The 17,643-nt window shown below is 34.5% G+C and overlaps 1 protein-coding gene across 5 annotated transcripts in view; it reads right to left on the bottom strand.

Annotated features, from left to right (window-relative positions):
- USP15 (ubiquitin specific peptidase 15) overlaps nucleotides 1–17,643 on the bottom strand; it is a 119,365-nt gene that overhangs the window by 78,536 nt on the left and 23,186 nt on the right. For all 5 annotated transcript variants that reach the window (XR_006294741.1, XR_006294742.1, XM_043564766.1 and 2 more), the window contains exons 3-4: nucleotides 10,844–10,974; nucleotides 1,388–1,514 (exon numbers count right to left, since the gene is read on the bottom strand). Coding sequence is in view for 3 of the 5 variants with exons in the window: in XM_043564766.1 (XP_043420701.1) it covers nucleotides 1,388–1,514; nucleotides 10,844–10,974 (258 nt within the window). In the remaining 2 variants the exon portion in view is untranslated. The remainder of the gene's footprint in view (nucleotides 1–1,387; nucleotides 1,515–10,843; nucleotides 10,975–17,643) is intronic.

The following is a 17,643-nucleotide window of genomic DNA, read 5'->3' as shown; positions in this document are numbered from 1 at the left end:
ATTGTATTTTTTTAAAGTTTGATTTTGAGAGAGAGAGAGCACATGCACATGCAAGCAAAGGAGGGGCAGAGAGAGAATCTCAAGCAGGCTCTGCACTGCAGCACAGAGCCCGATGCAAGGCTCAATCTCGCAAACCGTAAGATCATGACCTGAGCTAAAATCAAGAGTCAGATGCTTAACCAACTGAGCCACAGGCACCCCTTAAGCATTCATTTCAGAAAGATGACTTAATGAGTTTACTAAATTGCATCACAAGCTTATAAATGTTCTAGGTAAATAAAGAGGGGGAAAACAGAAAATCCATACATAATATCATATTTGTAAAAACATGAGGATTAGCCAAGCACTAGGTATTGAAGAATGGTGTTATTTCATGGAAAATACAGTTTTAAAAGTATGTTCTGCTGTGAAATGGGTAAGTGGTGAAAGTCAAATATACTTGTGAAATTCAGAAATATTTTTATTTGCTTTTAACGAAAGTATACTTAATGACTGGTTTCAACAAAGAAAGCTATACATAAATTTGCAATTTTTTTTTTTTTTTGGCTGAGAAGTTCTGTTCATTAATTGCTATGTCTCCACTGTCTGTCTACATTTTCCAACAAGATCAATATTACCATTCATCTTGTTTTCCAATAACTTTATTATAAAATAACTACCTTCTATAATTTTTATTTTGAGCTGTGTTCTATGAACTACAATTTTGTTATTAAATCCATAATCATTTATTTAAAAAATATCTTATTCAACATAGTCTGACCTTAAATTAAAATGTGACTTTAAAATACAATAAAAAATTGCATATATTTTAATATGCACTTATATGTATAAATATATAAATATATAATAATATGTAGATATATAAATATACAGAGGGAGTTGGGTACACTTGAGACTATAATTTCCTAATCCACTCATTGTTAAACAAGAAAAAAATTAACATATCATAAAAATGCTAACTCTACTAAGCCTACTGCCTTATTTAAGTAGCTACTTAATTGTATTTAAAGTCCAAAGAATAAACAGGAAAAAAGAAAATAAACAGTTGTCATTTTCCATGTTAAGTAACAGTTTCCATGTTACTTACAGTTCTCTACTTTAATTTACACTCATGTTACAAACATGATATGTATTTTTTCAAATGCTAAATTAAAACAGTAATTATTTCATTTTTTTAAGTAAAATAACACAAATAATAAACTCATCTAATAATGTAAACTAGATCTAGACATGATAAATGATTCAACTCTAGGCTAAGATTTGTTGCCTCAAGCTTGGAAATCTGTAATGTTTAAGTGTAAACCTTAAAAAAGTTATCATCCTAGAAGCATATAAGAAATAGAATTACAGTTAAATTTCTAATAGCAATGGACAGGATGTTGCATACCTATTGTGTCAGCTTTGCTAAATCTTCGAGTTACAACATTGTTCATGTTTCCATTTTCACAGAGCTTCAATTCTGTGAGATATACTTCTACTTTGCAGTGCTTTACAAACATACCCTGTTCAACCACCTAAAAACCAAAGGAAATCAGTTAGCCAAAGCTCAATATATTTCACTGTCTCTAACAGCAATCAATATATATCTCTAAAGAGGCTTTAGAAAAAAACTACGGATCTCCAATGAAAAACATCTATTAAGAACTGTCAATATAAAAGATACTAGATAGTTTGAAAAGCAAGAAACATATTTGGAAATTTTAATATTTAACAGAATATGAATAATCATTTTAGACATTAACTGGTAGTTTGGAAAGGCATTTACTGATCTATGAAGATATTTTGGTATACTATAAATAACAAAAACATTCAATATTTATAATGAGAAAGTTTACCCCAAATGTAAATACAGCTCTGATTAATTATCCAGACCTACTTCTAGCTTTTAGTACTTGAGCTCTAGCAGAAAACCTTTAAATATGATAAGTTTTATAAAATCTCAGTTAGCAGCAGCTAACTCTATATGTTAATTCACTCTATATGTTAAATCTTTTAAAATAACTCCAAATTACTGCTGCCAAAATATTCAGCTATGGTCTGTAACTGATACGTTAGTTTTCCATCCTAAGATGACTTTGTTTGACCTTTATATATGCCCTTAGTAATTCTATTCAACAAATGGAAAAAAAAAAAAAGCTGCTAAACATGCAAGCAACAAAGCAAAAAAGGAAAAAAAAAAAAATATATATATATATTAGGGTCACCTTTTAAATAAGTATATTTCCTTTTGATCTTCTAAAGGTTAACTGTAGGATTTCAGTCATGAATACTGTTTCTGAAAATAGTAATCGGCCTGATATGTGATACATTAGACAAATATGGCAAAAGGGAGGCTCCAAAAGACTGTTGTACTCACAAGCTTAGCATCAGTTCAGTAAAGGACTTACAAATTTGTCTTTCACTTGCAGGGAAGTTGTTTTAGATCAACAAATTCAAATGTAGCTTAGCTAATATTTAATGTCCAATCCAACACGAATTTTTATGATACTCTTTCATTTATATTCTCTTAATTATACTTGTTATATTCATATTTCTAAAACAGGCCAACAGCCTGCATCTCTCCATCTTTTAATTTTACAAACTTACAGTCTCTTAACTAATGAAATTTGTTTTAAATTCCTTTTGCTTATTTATTTTGAGGTTAAGAATGTAACAAAAGATACCATATCATTTAATTTTATAGGATTACTGGTAGCTATATTTAAGAGGAAAAATTAGAAATCAAATATTCCTGTCAATCAGAAATTTCCACTCTGGGACTCTAGTATCTGAGTGAGAATCCTAAAATAGTATTAATACTAACCATTGGCAGGTTGCTAAAATTGAGGTGGCTATAGGCCTCATTTTTAGGAGGGAAAAATGGAATGACCAATAACAGAATAGGGTAATAGGATAACAAAACAGGATAAAATAACAAAAAAGAAAATCCCTCATTATGATTTATATTGAGATATATTTTCTTCTAAATAAGCCTATTCTTTAAAAAATGAGAATTAATTTTAGTAATACCAATAGATATTTTCCTGGAAAGAATCTGGTGATTCAACTATCAGAAACTCATTGTAAACAATGAAAACAAAACACCAAGATTATTTCAAAATCCACTTTATTGGGTTTCAGGATTTTTCTCATCATTTTTTTTCTTTTCTCCAAAACTATCTTATATTATTAAAACCCTCATCATCAGTACTCAAAATACCGTTATATTTTACTTCCAAAAGTAGTGTAATAAAAAGATGTTCTTTTAAATAAATGTGAGTTTGTCCTCTCAACTGTTTTTATTTGAAAGAACCATACTATATGAATAATTAAAGCTTGAATACAGTAGCTCCACTGCAGAGAAAAATAATTAACATATTTATGTATGTGTTATTATGGTTTTATGTAGATTATTTATTTACATAACATCTTATTTATATTTATTTATATAAAGTCTACTGCTTTATTAAAAATGCACAGAAAATAACCATTTAAAATAATGACTATGAAGACTGTGCAACAGGAAGAAACAGGCTCATAAAAAACAAGGTATAAAGTTATATTTACCTAATTATTATAAACATTAAAATATATATTTGAAATTAAGACTGGAATGTGAATATTCAAAAGCAGTAGTTATGTTTCAGAATTAGAGATAACCACGGAAACATTTTTTTCTAAGTGAATTATGTTATATTAATATGAATAAGAAGCAAATACAAGATGAAATCTGGCTCCCTGTCCAAAATTTAAAACTTATGGCTAAATAAAAGTAATTCCATTAATTGATATCCACAACAAAGGTAAAATCTCTTTACTAGTGAGGGAAATAAAAATTTATATTGAATTAAAATAAATATAATTTCTACTTGTTCATTTTGCTGTGAATATTAGCATTTTCCCCCCTTTGGAAACAGCAAGTGATTTCTAAGGAAATCTGGTATCTAAAACAAGTTGATAATACGGCCTAATGGACACATTTACTATTTTTGAGGAGTTGGCTGCATTCATTTTTGTAGCACTTACTGAGTACTATGCTTATCCTAGTGGTAAAAACAGACAAGTAGTGAAGTCTAACAAAATTTCAAAATCATAGGTGTTAATACATAAAAAAATCCTACATATGATATTCCATCCACAAATATTTCAGGACTTATTTCTTCAAAAACAAGAAAACAAGGACTCAGGACCATAATACCATATCACACCTAAAAAAAACTTTAAAACTAGGGGCGCCTGGGTGGCTCAGTTGGTTAAGCCTCCAACTTTGGCTCAGGTCATGATCTCATGGCTCATGAGTTCGAGCCCCACATTGGGCTTTGTGCTGACAGCCCACAGTCTGGAGCCTGCTTCCAATTCTGTGTTTCCCTCTCTCTGTCCCTCCTCTACTTAGGCTCTGCTTCACTCTCTCTCTCTCTCAAAATGAATAAACATTAAAAAAAAAAAAAACTTTAAAACGAATCTTTCATATCAAATATCCAGTCAATATTCAAACTGCCCCTATTGTTTCGTTTTTAATATACTGTTTGAATCAGGATCCAAATCAAGTCCATACACAAAAGTCTCTAAAATGTCTTTTAACTGCAAGTTCACCATGCTTTTTATTCTTGCAATTTTTAGTAAAACTACTTCATATTCTTGCAATATTCAGTAAAACTACTTCAATGAGATACATTCTAAATAAGATGCATAGTTATCTAGTTGCCCCTCTTTTTGTGATGTTGGTAGGCATTAATTAACCAGTGCTGAGGTCAGGGATGGGGAAACTATGACCCCACAGGCTACATCTACATCTGACTTGCTATCTATTTTTGTATAACATTCTACTAGAACATAGTCATGCCCATTCACTTATATATCATCTATGAGTGCAACCAAAACAGCAGAGATGAATACCTTCCAGAGATTACCATGGCTTGCAAATATTTACTATCTGCTCTTTACAGAAAAAGTTTGGTGACACCACCCCCCACCCCAAGCATTATTTTATTTTTGATCAGTCTTGCCTGGACTTATCTTTATTTTACTGATCTAATTTTACTGTTCTTTATAAGCCAACTTTGTTCATTTAATATAGGTTTTTTTTCTATTTTATGTTATTGTCTCTTGATTAGGCTTAATTTCCTTTTCAAAACTCCTTGAGACAAAAGATTTTGACTTCTTTTCTAATATAAGTATTTAAGCTAGCACATTCTAAGAATGGCTTTAGTCATTCTTTCATGTTGTGTTATTATTATTCAGTTTAAAATGTTTAATTTTACTTTGTATTTCTTCTTTAAGGATTACTTTACAAGTATAATGTTCCATTTCTAGATAGCTAGGAGATTATCTAGTTACCTTTTTGTTACCAACTTCTAAATTCCACTGGGGACAGAAGTCACTGAATAATTTCTAACATTAGAAGTGCATTGGAATTTGCTTGATGGCCCCGCATATGGTCAATTTTGCTAAAAATTCCACTCAGGAAGAATCTGTATTCTGCACTAAGTGCAATGCATATCAATTAGGTCATGCTGTTTAACCACGTTGTTCAAATCTGCTTCCAAGCTCAATCATGTGGTTGCTGGCAGTTCTCAGAACCTCTCCAGCTGCTGGCAGAGAATTTAACTCCTCATTATGTGAGTGCCTCTATAGGCTGCCTGCATGGCAATATGGCTTCACTGAGAGTGATCCGAGAGAGTGAGCGAGCGAGCGAGGGAGGGAGAGAGGGAGAGAGTGATAGAGAGCACACGCGTGAGTGCACACACAAAAGAGCATCTCCCAAGTTAGAAACAAGTTATCTTTTCTTTTAGAAACTAATCCCAGAAGTGACATACTATCACTTCTGCCATATTTTACTGGTCACACAGACCAACTTTGGTACAACGTGGGAGATTACACAAGAGTATATAAGTAACAGAAGGTGGCAGTCACTGGGAAGCTTTTTGAGGCTGGCTACCACAGTCCACTCTCTGGCTCCCAGTAAGTCACAGTCCCTCCCTACAACATGCAAAATACATTTACTCCCTGCAAAGCCCCCATTAGTATCACCCGATTATAATATCAACTCCAAGTTTAGAAACTTGTCATCTGTATCGGATCCAGGTACGGATAAGGCCTTGGATATAGTTTCTCAAACATCTTGGGTATAGTTCCTCTTTATCTATAATCCTGTGAACTACGATATAAGTTTTCTGCCTACCATACACCCTAAATAAAATGGTGGGGCATACAGAAGACAATTTTTTAGATATTCCTGTTAAAAGGGATGGGGTGGGGAGAGAAACAAAGGAGTCAACGGTCCATGGAAATTCTGAAATCCACCTGGGCAAATACTTAAAGTTCCTTGATCAGGGCCTGAAAATGACTCTTTACAACATTGTTTGTTTCCTGAATCACACTTTTTTTCATGAAAGTTAGCACATGTGTGCGGTTGAGTAAATTCTTAGTCTGACCTCTGCTTGTAGAAGTCTCAGAGATCAAAGGCCTCTTTGATCTTAACACTGTTTCTGTAGTCCAAGATGGTAGCAGTTCATGAAAACACCACAGGTCTCCAGTGGATCTCACTGGAGTCTCATTCCATTAGACAAAAGTCACATCCACAAATGTCCTCTAGATATGTCCTATCTTGGGTTTACGCTGAAAGCCTGAAGGGCGATGCTCTTAAGCTTCTTAGAAGCTCCACTGTTCTTAGAAGCCACATATTGAAAGGAAGTGTGAAGTACACCCTGAAATTCTTTAAAGGGCCTTTTGTCTGAACAGTATTGTGAGGTACCACCTTTGACTTCTCTGAGGTCTTAATAAAGAATTTTACAGTTGTACTCTTGGCTTCAACTTTCGTTCATGCTTTCCTGAGAGTGATTTAAGTTTGATCTTTGCTTGGGAACACATCAGAGTTTCAGCATTGTCATCTGGAGAGGCCATCAATCTTCCAAACCAGGAAGTCTTGGCTCCTTTTTAACAGCCCTTTCTTTAGTTTTTCTCTCCCTTCTCACATGTGACTATATGAAGCACAAGAAGAAACCAGGCAGTACTTCCAATATTTTGGCATATCATTCAGCTCATTAGATATTTTTTTACCTTCCAATTTACTGCAGTTGACAAATGCTGCTAAACTTTCTGCTACCTTACAACAAAGATCACTTCTTCTGGGTTCCATTAAGATTTTCCTCACTTTCCTGTGAGTCCTCACTGGCAGCCTCCTCAAAGTCTAAAATTGTGCTATCAATTTATTCAAGGCACTTTAAGCTTTCATTAATACTCATAATTTCTTACAGCTTCTACTCCCTGCCTGGTTCTAAAGCCACACCACACTTCAAATTTTGATAAGGCAGCACACTATTTCCAGAACTACCAAAATTAGTTCTTAGTTTTCTTTTATATACTTCTTTGTTTTGTTTTGAGAAAGGGAGAAGGAGAGAATCCCAAGCAGGCTCCACACTCAGCGGGAGCCCACTGTAGGACTACCACAACCCCAGGACCACTACCAGAGGAGAAATCAAGAGTCAGACGTTCAACTGACTGAGCCACGCAGGCATCCCAGTTACTAGTTTTCTAGTGCTGCATAATATATCATCCCAAAATTCAGCAACTTAACATTAGTTCACATAGTTTCTGAGGGTCAAGAACCTGGAGCAGCTTAGCTAGGTTGGTCTGCTTGGGGTCTCTTATGAGATTAAGGTCAAGCTGTAGGCTGAGGCTTCAATTATCTGAAAGCTGTAATGACACTGGAGGATTCACTTCTGAGGTCACTCACATGGTTGTTAACAGGTCTCCATTTCTCTCTATTGCCCAGAGATCTCAGTTCCTTACTATATGAGCCGTTCCACAGGCTGCCTGAGTATGCAGTTAAACTTCCCAGAACGAGAAATGACAGAGTGCAAGAGGGTGTGTGCACCCAAGATGGGAGCTGAGGTGTCTTCTATAATCTCATCTTTTCTATTTTAATGAGGTATTATTGAATGTAACATTAGTTTCAAATGTAAAACAATGATTTGATATTTGTGTATGTTGTGAAACGGATCACTACAAAAAGTCTAGTCAATGTCTGTCCACCCTGTATAGTTAGAAACATTTTTCTCTTGTGACAAGAACTTTTAAGATCTACTCTGTTAGCAGCTTTCAAAAATGCAATACAGTACTATTAACTACAGTCACCATGCCATACATTACAACCCCATGACTTACCGATTTTATAACTGGAAGTCTGTACCTTCTGGATCCCTTTACCCTAAAATCTAATCTTGAAAGTGACACATCCACTTTAACTTCTGCCATGTTACTGCCACAAGGGACTACCCAAGGATATGGATATAAGGAGGTTGTCTTGGAGGCTACTATCTTAACTTATATACTAATATGATGTATTTTAAGTTTATGTATATATTCATCCTAATAAGATATTACTACCATTTTAAATAGTCTGCCTTAAGATTTATTCACAATATTTACTTTTGTTAATCTACATATTTTCCTGGGTCTCCAAGCTTCCATACGGAATAATTTTCTTACCATTCTGAAAACTGCTTTGTATTTCCTTTAGTGCAGGTCTGCTAGTAACAAATTCTATCAATTTGTTTATCTGAAAATAGCTTTCTTCACTACCCGAAGGATCCTTTTCTGAAGGATCCTTTCCTTGGATACACATTCTAGGTTGGCAGTGATTTTCTTTCATCATGTTGAAGATGGTTATTGTTATTTTTCAGATTTCTTCTGAGAAATAATTTCTTTGTTTATTCTTACTTTGAAGGTAAATAGACCTCTTTTTTGGCTGTAAGAGGAATATCTTTCTGCTTTTGCTATTGAACATTTTTATTGGGTATGGTTTTGTTTGTATTTTTTTGAGCATGGGTTTGTTTCACAGCATTTGATTCTGTAGCATGTTACCTTCCACTGGTTTTAGAAAATTCTCAGCTATTATCTCCAGCATTACTTCTTAAAATTTTGTTATTGTTATTTATTTTTGAGAGAGAGTGTGAGCAGTAGAGGAACAGAGAGAGAGGGGGACAGAGGATCCAAAGTGAGCTCCAAACTGACAGCAGTGAGACTGACGCAAAGCTCAAACTCACAAACCACGAGATCATGACCCGAGCCGAAGTGGGACACTCAACTGACTGAGCCACCCAGGTGTCCCACCTCCAATGTTACTTCTATGCTGTTCTGCTTTTTCTCTCCTTCTAAGAGTCCACTTGTATGTATATTAAACTAATGCACTTTGCTCAAAGTGCCTTTGCTTATTTCTGTATATTCCATCATTCAGTGTCTCTAAGCTTCAATCTGTATATATTTTTTAAAGTTTATTTTGAGAGAGGGAGGAAGCAAGAGCATGAGTGAGGCAGGGCAGAGAGAGAGACAAATAATGTCAAGCAGGCTCTGTGCTGTCAGCACGGAGCCCGACGCAGGGCTCAATCTCACAAAACCTGAGATAACGACCTGACAGAAGTCAAGAGTTGGACGCATAACTAATTGAGCCACCCAGGTGCCCCAAGTCTATTTATTTCTACTGATGTTATCAGTTAGTTTACAAATTTTCTCTTTGGTTCTGCTTACTGTTTTACCCAAATACTGATTACTTACTTCTTAATTTTTTTCATATTATTTTAGAATTACAAATTTTATTTGGTTCTTAATAGTTTTAGAATTATATTTAATTCTTAACAGTTTTGAAGTCCTTCAACGGTCTTATTTTTAAACATAATAAGCACAGTATTTATTTATTCATATTTATTTTAGAGGGAGAGTGTGTGCATGTATGCACAAGTGATGGAGGGATGGCGGCGGGGTGGAGAATCTCAAGCAGGCTCCACGTCCAGCATACAGCTGGACTACGGGCTCGTTGTCATGACCATAAGATCATGACCTGAGCTGAAATCAAGAGTCAGACGCTTAAGTGACTGAGTCATCCAGGCTCCCCATAAGCACAGTATTTTAAAATTTCTGTCTGATAATTCCAGGGACAGAGAGAGAGACGGAGAATCCCAAGCAGGCTCCGTACTGTCAGCGCAGGGCCCGATCCCACAAACTATGAGATCATGACCTGAGCCTAAATCAAGAGCCAGACGGTTAACCAACTAGGCCACCAGGCACCCCAAGATTTAATTCTATACCTAAACCACCAATATACGCATACAAATTGTTAATATAGCAACTCTGTAGCAGTTCCAAATAAATCCATGTATGGTTTGGTCTACTACAGGTCTATACGCTTGTGTTACCTAATTTGTTTTTTTAATTGTTTCTGGGTTGAAAAAAAAAAAAAAGATAAATAATTATATGCTCAGAGATTCTGGTCCCCATACTCTTCCTTCCTCTCTTCCCCCTCCCTGCCTGACACACTATTAAATACTTGTGTAAGATTGGCAGACCTACTTTAAACATTCGGTATTCTGTTAAATGACAACACCCTTACTTTCATAAATGACTTTTTAGTTCCAAAAAGTAAAAACAATGGGTCTTTTTTTTTTTTTTGACAGAGACTAAGAGAGAGAGAGAGAGGGAAGGGAAGAGGGAGAGGGACAGAATTTTCAGCAGGCTCCATACCCAGCATGGAACCTGACACAGGGTTCAATCTCACGAATGTAAAATCATGACCTAAGCCGAAATCAAGAGCTGGAGGCTTAACCAACTGAGCCACACAGGTACCCTGATAATGCATCATTTTTAATGTTTCTAAACTCTAATTGTAAAACTTGTAGCATAGTGGTTAAGAAAACAGGTTGCCTAAGTTTTTAAACTGATGTGACTTTCTAAAAGACCCTGAATCTATCTCTGTCCTCATTTCCTCATCTATAAAATGAAGGTAAGAATACGTACCCTACAGAGCTTCCTAAACAAAAATGTGAACTGTTGGAGAAAAATATTTTATTCAGTTATGCTTAATACACACCTTTCGTGCTATTGGTTCCTGACCTTCCATCAACGTGTACCAGCTGACAAGTTTATTCCAGCCCTCAGTTGGCAACAGTATGTAATCCAATTCATCAATAAGATGTTCCTTAAGTGACTGGGCATCACCATCTGCAAAAGAAAATAGTAAACTTGATACGTAAAAAGAAACAATAGTACATATATCTAATACTATATAGTGTAACTATGATAGATTACTTAAATTCATGGAGACTAATTTAAATATTTAACCAATGAGTTCTGAAGAAAGCTCTGAAGAAATTCACATATAAATCTACATGTTTCAAAATAAACTGTTGCTTTAAAAAGTTTCGATGTGTACCAGTAGTCAATGAACAGCATTTAAAGACATGATTTTTTTATTAAGCTCTTAAAAAAATACTAGGGTGTAATCTTAAAAAAATACCAAGGGATCTGAAAGAAAAGTGTTTCCCCAATATTTCAAGTAGCAGATATTCCTCACGTGGTAAAAGTGATCATTCTAGCATTAGGTGATGAAGGAAATTCAGAAGCAAATCAATAACCTTTTACAATGACTCCAAAGCATATGGGCTGGGAACCATGATGGAAATCAAAAAAGGGCACCTTGAAAACCAAATCATTACTCCAGAAGGCCCATGATCTACGTTCCTCCCAAAATCTAAAGTAGAGGTAGTTATTCTGATGTGGTTCTAATTCTATAATCATTTTCAAAATTCTGGTTAAATTAAAAACTTACTACAGGGCAGACTAGAGATCTAGAAGCAAGAGCATGAGTTACACCTGTATGACAATTCTAATCTTAGACTCATTTTTTATTATCTGGTCCAGTTACCTGAATTTTCAAAGTGCAGAAACAAACACATATAGTTCATTGAATTACACACAACATAAAGATTTTCTCAATCTGAGCCAGTCTTAAACTAACAAACATGGAAAGCAAAATTGTTGTTAGTAGTATCTCAGTGAGAACACATATTCTTAATTAGACATTACAATATAAAACAAGAAGCAGGAAAAATTCTGAAAAGATTAAAAGAAAGTTATTTATTCCATCTAGCATCAATCTATGGTCAGAGAATCACACTGAACTTTGAGAAAACTTTCATGTAGAGAAGAAATGGCAAAACTCTAAGTTCTATAATACAAACTTCAATCGCAGATGCAAACTAAGCATTAATTTTTAAAACCTTAGTTGTAATTCTAAATTCTTTATGGAAACTGATCATTTGGAACATATTTTCAGAACCTGCTGAAGGTGAAAGAGACTTACACATTGTAAACACCTCTATGCATCATATCCTATGAGACATACTACAGGAGACAACCATGTTACCTCAGTTCTCAAAGCAATCCTGTAAGATAGGTATCTCCATTTTAGATTAGAAAATATTTTCAGGGAAACTCAGTAACTTTCCCAAGATCATACATACATACAGAAAACTGCAGGTACTATGAAAGGTGTTACTATAGAAAACACTGTTAGGTGACTTTTCAAAACAGTATCATGAGGTAGATATCTCCAAATTAATGAGTAAACAGATTCCAGTACTGATTAACTCACCAAAGGTTACACATACAGAAGACTGTACAAATTGGACTCAAATAGACTGGTTTACTTAAACATCCATTTTCTTTCTACTATTGACAGATTGCCCTCCAGAAAACTTAGGAAAAGAAAGAAAAGTTTAAAAATTAAGACTTTTAAGCTGTTTTCCACAATAATTCAAGAGTTTGAGTAAATGATTTTACTATGTACCAGAATCAAATAGTAACTTTATATGTAGTGGACAATATTTGTTACTTCTGCAATTACTGACTCATAATTGATACACAATAAATTGCACATATTGAAGGTGAACTATTGGTCAATTTTGACAGATCAAATGTGAAACCACCACCATGACCAAAATGATGGATAGATTCCTCCCCATTAAAGGATTCCTAAGAGTCCTTTGTAATCTCTACTTTCTGTTTATCTAAGTCTACTGTCCTGTCCCCCCAAAATCACTTACCTGTTTATCCATATTTTGCAACTATAGACTAATGTGCACTTTGTAGTTTTATATGAAAACTGTCTTTTGTTACTACAGGCATTTTCTAGAATCTCATGTAAAAATTATATATAGTGTTTTTGTTTGGCTTTCTTTACACTGCGTAATTGTCTTGAGAGCCATCTATGTTTCTACATATTAATACTTCACTGCCAGCACAGAGCCTGACATGGGGCTCAAACTCATGAAACTGTGAGATCATGACCTGCGCCAAAACCCAGAGTTGGATGCTTAACCAACTGAACCACCCAGGCGTCCCTACACTTCATTCAATTGTTGAGTAGGATTTCATTATATGGATATACTATAATTTGTTTATCCAGTTAGCTATTGATGGGCATTTGGGGTTGTTTCCAATTTTCTCTATTACAAATAACATTGCTATGCACATCTGTGTATAAGTTTTCATATGGATATGTATTCTCATTTCTTTTGGGTAAATATGTAGGAGTGGAATGACTGGTTTCTACGGTAAACATGGGTTTAGGTTTTTAAGAAATTTCCTATTTCCAAAAACAGTGTATAGAAGCTCCACTTATTTCACATCCTTGTCAACACTTGGGTATCATTCTTTTAAATTTTAATCATTTTGATACACGTATCAAACAAAAATACACATTTGAAACCTCATTTCTCTAATGACTAATGATGCTGATAATCGATGCAATTATGCAGTTTTTGAAAACTCCATTTTCTTTTGTGAATCATCTGTTCAAATCTTTTGCCTATGTTTTCCACTAGGTTTTGCTGTATTAATATAGTTTCAAGAATTCTTTATTCTGCATACAAGTCTTTTATCAGTTAGGTGATCTGCAAATACTTCTCCCACACTGTGGTTTGTTTTTTCATTCTTAACATTTATCATTTGAAGAAGATTTTATTACTGAGCACAGGTTTTTTTCTTTTATCAGTTTGCTTTTCGTATCACATTTAAGAAATCTGCCTAACACAATGTCACAAAGATTTTCTCCTATTTTTTACAATTTATATGATCTGTTTTATTTTGTAAATAATGCCAGGTATGGATCCAAGTTCAGTTTCTTGGGTTTTTTTTTTTTTTTTGCAAACAGATACCTAAAGCTCAAGCTCAAGCAGTATGTTTAAAGACTATCCTCTCTTTACTGAAATCCTCCTACATCTTTGTTTAAAATCAATTGACCACATATGTGTGCATCTACTTTTGGATTCTCTAATCTGTTCAATTGATCCTTGTCTCACACTGTATACGAATTATAACCTAAAATTGATCAAAGTCATAAATGTAACAGCTAAAACTATAAAATTCTTAGAAGACAACATAGGTGTAAATCTTTTATGACCCTGGATAGGGAATGCATTCTACACCAAAACCACAACAAGAAAAAAATATAAATTGGATTTAATCAAAATTAAAAACTACTGTGCTTCAAAGACACAAGAAAGTAAAAGACAATTTACAGATTGGGAGACAATTTTTGGAGATCATATATCTGATGAGGGGCTAGTATCCAGAATATATAAATAACACTTAAAACAGAAAAATAAAAAGAAGCCCAATTAAAAAATAAGAACAGGATCTGAACTAACATTTCTCCAAAAAAGACACATAGACAGCACAGATAAGATACTTAACATCATTACTCACTAGAGAAATACAAATCAAAATCACAATGAGGTATCACTTCACACCCAGCAGGACGGCTATAATAAAAGGACAATGTGTTGGCAAGGATATGTCTGACTCTTGATTTCAGCTCAGGTCATGATCCAAGGTTATGGGATCGGGCCGTGTGAGGCTCCATGCTGAGCATGATATTTTCTCTCTCTCCCCCTCTGCCTCTCTTGCTGTCTAAAATAAAATAAAAATTAAAAAGATACAATTGGGTTTTTATTTATTTATTTATTTATTTATTTATTTATTAATTAAATATTTTTTTCAACGTTTATTTATTTTTTGGGGGACAGAGAGAGACAGAGCATGAACGGGGGAGGGTCAGAGAGAGGGGGAGACACAGAATCGGAAACAGGCTCCAGGCTCTGAGCCATCAGCCCAGAGCCCGACGCGGGGCTCGAACTCACGGACCGCGAGATCGTGACCTGGCTGAAGTCGGACGCTTAACCGACTGCGCCACCCAGGCGCCCCACAATTGGGTTTTTAAATAATCGTCTTATATCCTATAAACCAATCTCATTTATTACTCCTTAGAAACTTTGTTTTTTGTAGATTCAATCAAATTTTCTGGACAACTAGGCATAGTTACCTGTGAATAAAAGCAGATTTATTACTTCTTCCTGTACAATCTGTATGCTTTTTACCTCTTTTTCTTGCCTTACTGCACTGGGTGGAACCTCTAAGGTCAGCTGAAGACCTAAATGGACACTCTTGCTTTTTTCATGTTACCTGTAGGTTTTTTGTAGAAGCCCTTTATGAGGCTGAGGACACTTCCTTCATTTTATTCTTTTATCTTACATATTATCTTTAATTTTTTTTAATGTTTATTTATTTTTGAGTGAGAGAGAGAGACACAATCTGAAGCAGGCTCCAGGCTCTGAGCTGTCAGCACAGAGCCCAATGTGGGGCTTGAACTCACAAAGTGAGATCATGAACTGAGCTGAAGTTGGACGTTTAACCAACTGAGCCACCCTGGAGCCCTGATGTATTATCTTTTAAATATATTTTTCTATATGATACATATATATATAAAATATATATATATGTATATATGTGTGTGTGTATATATATATCTTACACATACATATCCATTTCATTGTTGGACTTTATTTACTAAACTTCTGTTTAGACAACTTACGTAGACAAGAGTTTTCTTTGGATGTCTGTAAGATTTTGGTATCAGGGTAATGATGGTTTCATAGCATGAGTTGGAAAGTATTAGCTTCCAATTTTGGAAGAGTTTTGTAAAACAGGTATATATAAATATGTGGTGGAATTCACCAGTGGCACCATTTGGATCTGATGGGTTTTTCTGTGAAAAATTTTAAGCTACAAATTCATTTTCTGTAATTGATACAGGGCTATTCAGGCAATCTATTCTTTTGGAATGAGCTTTGGCAGTTTCACTTCTTTTCATCTGGTTCGTTGAATTTAATGACATAAAGTTCGTAATAATTCTTTATTGCCCTTTTAATAGTTGTTGATTCCGAACTGGTGTTACCTCTCGTGTTCTGATATTGGCAATTGTGTCTTTTCTTTTTTCTCTTTTTTTTTTTTTATGTTTGTTTATTTTGAGAGAGATACCGTGTGCATGTGTATACATAAGAGTAGGAGAGGGGCAGTGAGAGAGGGAGACAGAGAATCCTAAGCAGGCTCCTGCTGTCAGCAGAGTCTGACACAGGGCTCAATCTCTCAATTTCACGAACTGTGAGACCATGACCTAAGATGAAATTAAGAGTCGGATGCTAGTCAGAAACTAGATATGGACCCATTTTATTATTTCACAAAGAACGAGTTTATTTTTCCTTTTTTATAATTGACATATCATATTATATTTGTTTTGAGAAGAACCGATTTTTGGTTCATTGATTTTCTTTATTTTTCTATTCTCTAATTTCTGTTCTGAAATTACTTTCTTTCTTCTAAGTTTAATCTGTTCTTTTTTAGTTTCTTAAAAACTGTCACTGATTTGAGAGTCTCATTTTCTTTACTGATATATTATTTATGTATTATATAATTATATATTAATACAGTCACTCCAGCTTTCTTTGGATTAGTGTTAGCACAGGTATTACTTTTCTATATGCTGTATAACAAACTAATGCAGCAGCTGAAAACCATAACCCATTTACTATCTCATAGTTCTGTGAGTTACAAGTTCAGGGGGCTCAAAAGACTTCTCTATTTAGGGTCTCATGAGGCAGAAATCAAGACGTCAGATGGGCTGATCTCCTAACTAGAGACTCTGGGGAAGAATTTGCTTCCAAGCCCATTCAGACTGTTGGCAGTATTCAGTTCTTCATGATGCCAGGACTGAGGTGGTCTGTTTCTTTGCTGGCTGTGAGCCAGGGTCTCTCTCTGTTCCTAAAGGATCCCCTGCCTTCCTTCTCACATGGCCCCTTCCATTTTTAACCAGCAATGATGTACTGAGTAATTCTCATGCTTTGAATCTCTGACTTCTACCAGCCAGAGAAAAGTCTCTGCTTTTAAAGAGCACTTGTTGTTAGATTAAACCTGGTGGGATAATCTCCCTTTTGCCATACAACATAAATAATCCTGGGAATGGTATCTCATCCTAATTCACATGCTCTACCCATACTCAAAGGGGAGATGATTATATAAGAGAGAGAGCAGTCACTGGGAGTCAGTCTTAGAATTCTGCTTACCATAACATGCCATACTTTTTCAATTCTTTTAATCCATTTGTATCTTTATATCAAAAGAGGGGTTTCTTATAGACAGTACATAGTTAGGTCTTATTTCTTATCCAATTTCTACCTCTAATTAGGGGTATTTACATTTAATGTGATTATTAATAGAGAAGAGTTTGAATCTACCACATTGCTAATTTGTTTTGTATGTTCCATTTGTTAATTTTTTCTACTTAAAAACTTTTTAAACATTGATATTTCTCCTCATTATGCATATTTTTCTGCTTCTTTGCCTACCAGGTAATATATTATTAGATCCAAGACATTATAAATTTTATCCTGTTGGATGCTGAATATTTCTGAATTTCTCTAAGTACTCTTGCATTTTGTTCTAAGATATAAAGTTTGATGCTTTCAGGATAAAAGGACAGGACGATTAATTTTG

Source organism: Prionailurus bengalensis, chromosome B4 (assembly GCF_016509475.1).
Source record: "Prionailurus bengalensis isolate Pbe53 chromosome B4, Fcat_Pben_1.1_paternal_pri, whole genome shotgun sequence".
NCBI classification, from domain to species: Eukaryota; Metazoa; Chordata; class Mammalia; order Carnivora; family Felidae; genus Prionailurus; species Prionailurus bengalensis.
The sequence above is the reverse complement of the archived record's forward strand: the minus strand, read 5'-3'. Positions and strand labels throughout refer to the sequence as shown.